Source organism: Nanorana parkeri, unplaced genomic scaffold (assembly GCF_000935625.1).
Source record: "Nanorana parkeri isolate BGI_ZX_2015 unplaced genomic scaffold, ASM93562v1 scaffold369, whole genome shotgun sequence".
Taxonomy (NCBI): Eukaryota; Metazoa; Chordata; class Amphibia; order Anura; family Dicroglossidae; genus Nanorana; species Nanorana parkeri.
In genome coordinates this window covers 1047946-1058422 of record NW_017306637.1, presented here as the reverse complement: position 1 = coordinate 1058422, position 10477 = coordinate 1047946, and the positions used below count along the sequence as shown (strand labels likewise).

Below are 10477 nucleotides of genomic sequence, written 5' to 3'. Positions count from 1 at the left end.
GGATAAAAAAGGGACATCAAACTTCAAACATTACACAATCAAAACAACTATATAGGAACTGTTAGAGACTACACAACATGCCTAGCATGAGTCATACATTACAGACAAGTTCCAGTGCTCTGCACAGACTCATTTTAGGTCTAATGTATAAAGTGTCTAACTATCCGAGGCTGTAAAGAGAAGTGAATATTCATTCCACATTTACTGGTTTTGTTATACAGGTACATTTTACTGGGTTATTTTTTTTACGCAGTGGTTCTTTTGTGATGATTTTCACATTTTGGAAAGCTTTCTCTTTCATATTTTTTATATTTTACTAGAAAAAGTGTGCCCATCCCAGAAAAGGAATGTTGGTGGACAAGGACTATGTTTTTACAAAATGTATAACGTTTTAAAAAGGGGAGGGGGGACAGATTAAAAAAGTGCGGGTGGGGTGCTTGCAGATTGGTAGGAAGGATGAACTGTAAAAGGTGCCCACACACCTTGCGATAATCGTACGATAAACGCGGGAAATCCCGCGATCGTACGATTATCGTAAGGTGTGTGGAAGCCGTGCGACCTCTACTACTGTAAAGTTGCACGACTTTTATCTTACGAACATGTTCGAAAATCCGCCGAGAATCGTACGATTTTCGTCGGGTGTGTAGCATGTTTGTAAGTTCGGCATTGCAGTCATCGGAAGTACGATCTGCCGGTCCAAGATAGGCAGATCGTACGTTTTTTTAATGACCTTACAACCATACAACCATCGCAAGACAAAAGTTGTAAGGTTGTAAGGTGTGTGTGCCCAGCATAAGGAAAAGTTAAAAATAAAAAAAAACACAAACATTTAGAATACTTAGTTATTCTCTGCTGTTACCTGCACAATGTTAAGTTGTTAACAGGATCTCTTTAAAGGGCTAAAATCACTTTCATATACTTCAGATATAAACTCTGCTACCGCCAGGGAAGCAACGCCCCATCCATTCAGCAACACTCCTGGATCCTCGGCTTTCCCAAAGCCACGTGCAAGTGAAGAAACAGGCCCCGGGGGTATTTTTCTGAATCATAGGTTTTTCTTTAGACAGCATTTAAATGGCAGTTAGATGCTGGATGCATCTTGCATCAAAAGGTTCTTAAACATACAGGATCTAACTGTGATCTTGCTGCTGTGCCTGTTGTGATTTAAATATATATGAACCACCAACTCAGCCAGATACCCTCAGAACTTGCTTTTTCACTTGCATTTATATACTCTTCATTTAACTAAACTCCTGGACGATTATCTCATGTTTAGTTACTCATTTGTATTGAGATTGTAGTCCATCACGTGAGTGAGCTTTGAGTGGTGGCTACTTTACAACATGCACAGGGACCATGGGGAACACAAGTAGCCACCCTCCAGAAGAAACTAAATTCGGATTAAAAAAAATAACCTTCCTATAAGCTGTCAGCCAGTCATTATTCCTATATAATCATAGTGTTCAACAAGCAACAGGGAAGACAAACAGTCATATTTTTTTAAAACAATTATTATTATTATTATACAGGATTTATATAGCACCAACAGTTTGCGCAGCGCTTTACAATATAGGGAAGACATTACAATCACAATACAATTCAAGACAAGATGGTAAGGAGGGCCCTGCCCCTGAGGGCTTACAAGGGAGGGGGAAGTGATACATGAGCAATGGTTATCTATTCAGTTTTTTAGTGGCGAATGTTGATTTCACACTCGCCACAACTAGATAGCAAAGGAGAGGTTTCAAGGGATTCAGTAGCACATGCACATCATTTCCCTATGATGTGTAACTTCCTGCTCAAGAAGTGATTCCTGCTCAAGAAAATTCCATAAGAAGTGTGGCCAATGTGGCATGCTGCCAATCATTACGCTTGACGGGAGATGTGGACATGAAGGCAATCAGTGGTAATTTCAAGAACTTTTCCCACTCTATATATCCGCACACTATTAATGTTTTGTAGACCATGGTTGGTGTAAGCAACATGCCCGTTCCGCGCATGCGCCAAGTCCCGCTAGGAGGATAAACAGGCGCATGCGCACAACAAGTATTCCCCACGGAAAGACGCGCCGTATGGCGCACCGGAAGTGACGTGCAAACAGCGCAAGTCACGAGAAAAACGTGCCAAAGGCGCACAGGAAGTGAGGTACATGATTGGCTCACTTCCCTATATAAACTGGATCAGCATGTCACTTAGTTGCTGGATTGTCTTCTCAGCTCTTGTTTGTGTATTGTATCCTGTTCCCTGCCCTGTCTTGAATATTATCGTTTACCTGGATTTTGACCTGTTTCTGCCTCAACTACCTTCCTTGATTGCTGCCTGCCTTTTTGACCTCGGACTGTTTATTGGATTATTCTTCTTCAAATTCCCTTGGTACTGCATCTGACCTCCCGGCTTTGACCTCGGCTTGCCTTGACTACAATATCTGGATTACCCTTCTGCTTCCACGGTTTCACAACCACTGGCACTCGGTGTCTGACTGGCCTCTGTCACCATCCTCAAAGGCCATAAGACACGAGGTGCAAGGGAAGCCTCCTCACCCATCCAGTCTCCCAGACCAGGTACGTGATAGTCGGCAAGTTATTCATCAACAGATACAAAATGAAATGTGTCTGGTACAAGTTTCCCAATATGATTTAGAAAGCAGGGAGCTGTGAAAAAATGGTGATATGAAGCATGTAAGCGTAGGGGGCATATTTTTGGAGAAAGTGGTGGAAAACCTGTTAAAGTGGACCAAATCAGTCTATGTACCATGCCCAAGATTGGTCTAAATTTTTGTTTTTCTCTGCTCATGTTGCAGCACCACCAGGAGATAGACACAGCTTTAGTACCATTTATCGGAATGAAGGGGGTAGGATACCAAATTAGGATATCAAAGAGGAACTTTACCCACCAATCTCCCAAAACAGTTACTTTTAAGGCATGCCAACTGCCAAGTTTATCAGAGTGCTTATTTTAGCTCTCAACTGAATTTTCAAGCCCTCACATGGCTGATGTCATAGCTGACAGCACCAGATGTACAGCACCATGGCAACTGTAATCTAAATAGAGGCTAAGATGGCGCCTTCCTTGGCTGTAAGGAATATGTAGTTCTGCTTTACCTACACATTTTTTTCAAACTTTGTGCGTTAAAGGAACTTAAATAAATGTTGATTCTGCTCAAAATAACAAAGAATCAAAACAAAGCAAATACTTGCTACTCTTCAGGTTAGGTTCACACCTGAGCGATCCATGACCGCGCGTCAATTGTGCACAAAACCGTGCGGATTGCTGGGTGGTCACCGAGTCGCCCACCACAGCCAATCGTGCTGGCGGTGCCATTTTTTTCTAATTCCACCCATGCAATTGAACCCAATTCCACCCATGCAATTGAACACAATCGTGGCTATATAAAAAAAAAAAAGCAGCGCCTTGTGTGTCACGAAAAAAAGGTACTTGTATTTTTTTTAGCAGTTATAGAGGGAAGTAACCCCATTGAAATCGATCGGGAAACTAGCACATGATCACATGATCCCTGGGAGGCACATCCTGGGTATCGCTCAGATCTGAACCTAACCTCAACGTTCTGTGACCAACTGTTGTAGCTGCAGATTTTGCAGATGTGAATGTTTAACTTACATTTATGTGTCCAAATATATGTAAAAGGAAGCACTTTGCCAACCACTATACGGACCATTTCACACAGGATCTTACAGCCAGCAAGATCCTGCATAGGTATTAGTATTTTTATTACGCCCCTAACACAGAAAAAAATGAGTCTGCATCATTACGCAATGGATGAAAAAAAAAAGATGGCTCTAAAAGATATAACTAGCAAGTAAACAGAAGATTGCCAAATAAGATATTCAACTATTAAACGGTGGCCATACATCTTTCAACCTAACAGACTCCTCTTTCCACACTAAACAACGTGTATGGACGAATCTCTGCTCCTCCCCGCTGGGAGTCCGCTGCATGCTGTGGCCTGTGTGCCCTCGGATCCCTGCCTGTTTCGGCAGAGGCAGCGGGGATCGGAGGGGACACAGAGCCGATCCACCTGTCGGCACCCAGCAGGGAGGAGAAAGCTGCCAGGAGGCCGAGCAGGGTGGTGCGGGTAGGAGAGCTGCAGGACGATCAGCAAAAACGTGAAATATCTGCTGATCGTTCCCTGTAATATTCAAGCACCACAGTGATCAGCACTTCGATGTTTGTAAATAACTGAGGACATAGTATTGAGATACTATCACCAATTACGAATGAACAGGACGTGCTCTACATCACTTCCTGTTCATTCATGATTTTGGACATAGTAAAACAGATACTATCTCTTCAATTTATGAATGAACAGGAAGCCTCTGTACTGAGTGTTTCCTGTTCATTGAGTGTTGGGGCTGCAGAAATAGAGATTAAGGACTACATGAAAATAATCAATTAGTTGCAGCCATAAAGGTGCCCATACACTGTACGATTATCGTACGAGAATTGCAGGGAATCTCGCAATCGTGCGATAATCGCAAAGTGTATGGAAGGCGTGCGACCGTACAGTAGTCTTCCATCGAACAAGCAGGCTTGAAAACCCGCCGAGAATCGTACAATGTTAGTGGCCTGCTTGTTCGACAACTGCCGAACGGACCGGTGTGCGCACGTGCACACTGCCCGTTTGCAGTCATCGGAAGCCCGCCCCTCATTGCAGTCATCGCAAGTACGATCTGCCTGTCCAAGATGGGCAGATCGTACAAGCTTTTAATAACCTTACGACCATCGCAAGACAAAAGTCTTACGATGGTCGTAAGGTGTATGGGCACCTTAACAGTGACTACAGCTGACTGACTGCAGGCACTGTTTTTGCCTACAACTCAATGCCCAGCTCCCTCAATTTTCAAGAACTGGGTGAAATTCACTCTGTGTATGGCCAGTAAGCTACAAGCTTATTCCAGGTCAGTGACCCACTAGGTAGTGAAGTCAGATCAGATTACAGCCCCAGAGCCAGCACCTTTATAAATAAATCAGCAACAGCAGCCTCTGATGTGAAGCAGACTATGGGTTTGCCAAGTAATTTACTTGCTGGTTCCTAAATCAGTGGTGGTCTACCATGTACCAACTCTTTTATTTGCTTCCACTGCAGTTTACTTGGCTGGCCCTATTGTATACCCTCCACACACACACTACAATGGCTGTGACTAAATGTAGTGAATGCTAGAGCATTACCATTTCACTACACTACATCAAAATTACAGGTGCATGAGGTCAGGACAAATCTTGCAGTACCCAGCTGGAAAAGTTAGGAGCCAGCAAACTAAAGCTGGTCGCCATGGCGATCTGCATTTTCCAATCTTTTTTTTTACAGACATATTTACACAAATTCTCAGATAGAAAGTAAAGTGTGTGTGTGTAAATATATCAGTAAAAAAGAGCCAAACAAATCCAGAGAAGCATGACTCCTCACTCGAGAACACGTCTCCACTTCTGTAGAGTCCAGTGGCCGCGTGCTTTACACCACTGCATCCGACGCTTTGCATTGCACTTGGTGATGTAAGGCTTGGATGCAGCTGCTCGGCCATGGAAACCCATTCCATGAAGCTCTCTACGCACTGTTGTTGTGCCAATCTGAAGGCCACACGAAATTTGAAGGTCTGTAGCTATTGACTCTGCAGACATTTGACGACTTATGTGCATTGTGCGCTTCAGCATGCGCTGACCCCGCTCTGTCATTTTACGTGGCCTACCACCTCGGGGCTGAGCTGCCTTTGTTATAATACCACTAAGGGCTTGTTCACATGCGATCAGGTGCGGATCTGCAGACTGCTGCAGTGCGTTTTTGACATGTTTTTGCTGCGTTCCAGTAAAAAAAAAACAGGAGTGGGGCTGTTAGTATGTTAGCTGCAGTGCAGTGCCTTTTTCTAATTAACCCTTTCTGCCTGCGTTCAGCGAAGACTCCGGCCGAAAGGATCCAAGTGCCGGCACAGAAGCAGCTATGCGGTCTGCAGCTGACAGAGATGCAGATCGTGTAGCTGCTCCCGCAAGTCTGGTACGTGGTCCTTGACCGCGTACCAGACTTGTGAGCTGGCTGCGGGCCACATAGAACCAGCTCGCGGGCTGGTACTTTGAGACCCCTGTCATAGAGTGTCACTTGAGTGAGGGCTAGTTTACACCAGATGCAGTTGTGATGCAGTCTGTTCAGTTTGGCTGGTGCAGCCAAAATACATCACAATGCTTTCCTATGGGATTTCTGGTGCTCTCTTCACACCAGTGCAGTTTGTTCCAATGCAGTCAGAAAAAATACTGCTTGCCCTATTTTAGCTGCATGCAAACGCACTGGCATGCACATGAAATCCCATTTGAAGCAAAAACAAAAACGCATCAATCATGGTATAATCACAACAATATCGCATAGAATTGCAGCTTCACAGACGCACACAGTTCTGGTGTGAACTAGCCGAATTCTGAGTCCACTGACATCACATGCAAGATGGTGGCACCAAGAAGCAGTCTTAAGGGTTTTTAAATGTCTATAGAAGGGATGCTTTTACAGGTAAGTAACAAGCATAAATTATGTTAAATGCACATTTACAGGGTTCTTCACAAAAGGGTGAAGAGTTTGGAGTAGGCAGGAGAAGTGAACAATCTAGGACAACATAGCTGAAATGGAAAGTGAGCTGAATTGGAGAATTTTTCCCTAATCAGCTATGTTGGCCTAGATCAGTGGTTCTCAACCTTTCTAGGGCCGGGACCCTTTGGTAACTTTTGCCAAGTGGTGGTGACCCCCAACGGTAACATTTAGGGATGAACCAAAACTAGTATCTGTGTGGGCTCTCAGGAGGCTATGCAGGTTCTCAGGTGGTAAGTGGCACTCTTTGGTGGTGCCCAGTGCGTGCTCTGTGGTGACTGGTGTGGCTCTTTGGTGATCAAGCACTCACCTCCCCTCTCTCTGATCTTCTCTGGCCTGCTGCTGCTGCACCACCATCTAGTAGAGCTGACACTGCTGCGCTAGGAGGAGGCTGAAGAGCCTCTTACCTAGCACAGCACAAGTCACGTGGGGACCCCCTCAACTGTGGGTTGTGACCCACTTTTGGGTCGCGACCCACAGGTTGAGAACCACTGTCCTAGATTGTTCACTTCTCCTGCCTTCTCCAAAATCTTCACCCTTTTGTGCATATCCCTGTTAATCTTACAGGAAGATTTGTGTTGAAATGTAAAGTGGATTTCCACTTTTGTGGCCAATTGGGATAACACCTACATTATTCTTGTTACATGTTCTCATTACATACCATAACAAAAAAAATAAACATTCCTGCTGACCCTATACCCCTTTTTTTTCTGAAGACTCCGGGAAGTTTTCTCCTGCTTTGTCAAGGAGGGGGTTGGGGAGTTAATGTTTCCAATAATTAACCCAGTCTGTACTGGCAGATCTCATTATCAGCTGAACTAGATTTGAACACTGTCTGATGACACAATGTGGTGCAATGTGTTTTAATACTCTCTCTCTGTTCCCACTTTCCCTTTGAAACTGTTCAGAGCAATTTGGAGCAGGCCTTTGTGCAGACTGCAAACAACTAGAATGGTAAAAAACATTAAAATATATATATTTTTAGGAATGCTGTGTGCATGGGAAATCAAATATATAGTAGTGGTTTCCGAAATCTGACTGCAAAAGTGGAAATACACTTTAAAGCTGAACTCCAACCTTACCTTTAGGCCCCTTTCAAGGTCCTTTAGTAGCCTAGACAAAAAAGGCCAAAATGCATCACCCTGTCCATGAGTTCTGAACTCCTTCAGCAGCGTAAGTTGCAGGCCCTGCCCTTTTTGTGCTCCTCTCCTGCTGAAGAGCCCAAGACTGCCGCCTCTCCTGCCTACTCCTTGGCCTGGCCCTGACACAAGGTAAAATTGTAGAGAAACCCAGAGCTTTAGGGGCCCATTCACACCATAGCATTGTGTTAACTGCACGCAATTAACACACGTTACCGCGCAAGGCACATGCCGTGCAGTACAAGAGGTGTGTTGCGTTGCCATTCATTTGAATGGAACTCCAAATGCACCTCTGACCGCAATGCGCCTGACCACATCTTTTGCTACATGTGCTCCAAGATGGAGACTTTCATAGGTTAGAGTTAGGACCGCACTATATAGAGGTGTCTTGGCGTGGCTGTGCGGCTTTCACATTTTCTGCAGAAGACGTGTATCTAAACCTCTGTTTTTAACCTTAGCGGTGAGACAAGTTGTTTTACATGCTGGCTGGTGAGTGTGCTGGGAAACCTTTTGCTGTTTTACTGTATAAAGCCCTTCCATGTGCACCTTGCTTGGAGCTGGTTACAAATTGATTAGTGCGTTTGCCATTTGATTTGCTTGCTTGCTTGATTTGCATTTGATTTGCTTGACCACATCGCGGTTCACCAGGTGTTTCAGTGTGGTGTGGCGCCAAAAAAGTAGCGCATGCGCTACTTTTTTAGCTGCATTGCAACGTATGGTATAGCGTATGGTATTGCATTGCCACACTTTGGGGCCAAAGGATTTTGAGGTGCCATTCAAATGAATAGCAACGCACCCAACTTAGAAAAAGAACATGTAAAAGCTGATTGGCTACATACCAGTTGAGACATAGTTTGTCTCAGACATGTTTTATTCCTTTTCCCCAATGCGTCCATGCGCATTGAGAGGTTTAGCTCCGTATTTTACAGCAGCATGAAAATATGCTCCAACCCTACGTTCAGAGAGCTTAGTGGCATATTTTACACGCATGCAAACTTGCGTACGCATGTGTAAACAGTGCTTGTGAATTCAATCTAGTGGCTAGAAAGAATGAACGTTCTAACCAATAGAATGCGTTTATGTGCATACACCCTACATGCATAAATGCAAATAATTACGTGCCGAAACGCTGGATTTTTCATCAAGTTTCTGGCGAAAACATCTAGCGTAGATTCAAGTATTTTAACACGCCGTGTACATTAGCTAACAAAAACCAGGAACATATTTACCTCTTTGACCGCTGCAGTAACGCCCCTTTGGCCAGGTGTCCTTTACACCGATGGACCGCAGTCCAGTAACTTGGATCCGACATCTTCCTTTAAACGCCCAGTAATGGATAACAGACCTTCCGTCCACTTAGCGCACACACTTCTTTATCTCGCCCGCTGCTATGGATCCCCTTCTTATTTTGCCAGGGGGGACAGATGAAGGAAGTAGAAAATACATCTCCGGGCATCAGTAAAGAGGACACATAACTTCAGTGATGACCTCACTTTGCATTAGACTTGCTGTGGTGCCACCAAATGCCTGGCTTTGGAGCTGCACAATGCTCCCAACGAGGTAAATAAATGGAAAGAAAAAGCAGCATGGAAGACAAAGGAGTGGAGGAGAATCCGGGGAAGAGAACTTGTCTCCTGGTAGCATTCGATGATCAGTGAACATAGGACATCTGTAGCAGCATCCCTGCCCCCACAATCAGCCACTCTCCTTCATACAGCCACATTCTACATCTGCCTCCTAGCATTATGCCAGCTCTTGACCCAACCCTTCCCTGGCAGCCAGATGTCAGCACCCTTCTATGCTGGACGGGAAAGTTTACATTTATGGCACATGTTGCTTCATGGACTCCATATCTCCTCCGGCTTCTTCAGGCTAAATATGCTCCGCAGATGCCCGCACTTTGACTCCCATTGTTTCCGCTTGCTTCCAGTCTATGTGTACATCTCACCCCATACATTCCCGGCAGCGTGCGGCTCTTATTAGCGGACTAAACGCTTCTCATACATCCAGACTCCGAGTTCCTCGGCTACTCGCTGCCAGCTGCTGGGGATTTTCTGAACCGAGGTGCCCACCACGACCAACATACAACGAGGGGCACCGAGCCTCCAACGCAGGAAGCCAGTGTGCTGACGTCACGGGTGGGCGGGCCTAGCCAGGCTAACACTGTCACTGCTGGAGGGGAAGCATGGTGCTTGGTGGGGGGGACAGTGTACAGAACAGCTGTGCTGCTGAGCTGAACTCCTAGATAAGCAAATATTGTCTAAATAAGCGTTTCTAAACCTTTATTCAGCCACTACACCCTTTAAAGGTATTCAAAATCTCTAATGTAAAAACATGTACAAAATGACATGTGGCCCCTACAAAATCCATGCCAGACCCAAGATAAAAGTCTGGTATGGATTTTAAGGGGAACCCTACACAAACACAGCAAAAATAAAAACCACATCAGAAGCCCCCTTAACATTAAGAAGGCCCCTTCACATTACAGTCCACCCCTCTCACACTAGGAGCCCCCTTCACATCAGAATGCCCCCTTTCACATCAAAGTCCCCCTTCACATCAGAAGCCCCCTTGACATTAGGAGCCCCCTTCATATTACAGTCCACCCCTCTCACATTAGGAGCCCCCTTCACATTAAAGTCCACCCCTCTCACATTAGGAGCCCCCTTCCCATCAAAATGCCCCCCTTCACATCAGAATGCCCCCTTTCACATCAAAGACCCCCTTCACATCAGAAGCCCCCTTAACATCA

At 45.0% G+C, this 10477-nt stretch overlaps 1 protein-coding gene across 1 annotated transcript in view; it reads right to left on the bottom strand.

The window, feature by feature from the left end:
- MAST3 (microtubule associated serine/threonine kinase 3) overlaps positions 1 to 9094 on the bottom strand; it is a 114788-nt gene extending 105694 nt beyond the window's left edge. Inside the window, exon 1 of the mRNA XM_018558944.1 lies at positions 8955 to 9094. Coding sequence (XP_018414446.1) covers positions 8955 to 9037 — 83 coding nt within the window. The 5' untranslated portion in view covers positions 9038 to 9094. The remainder of the gene's footprint in view (positions 1 to 8954) is intronic.
- Between the last annotated feature and the right edge of the window lie 1383 nt (positions 9095 to 10477).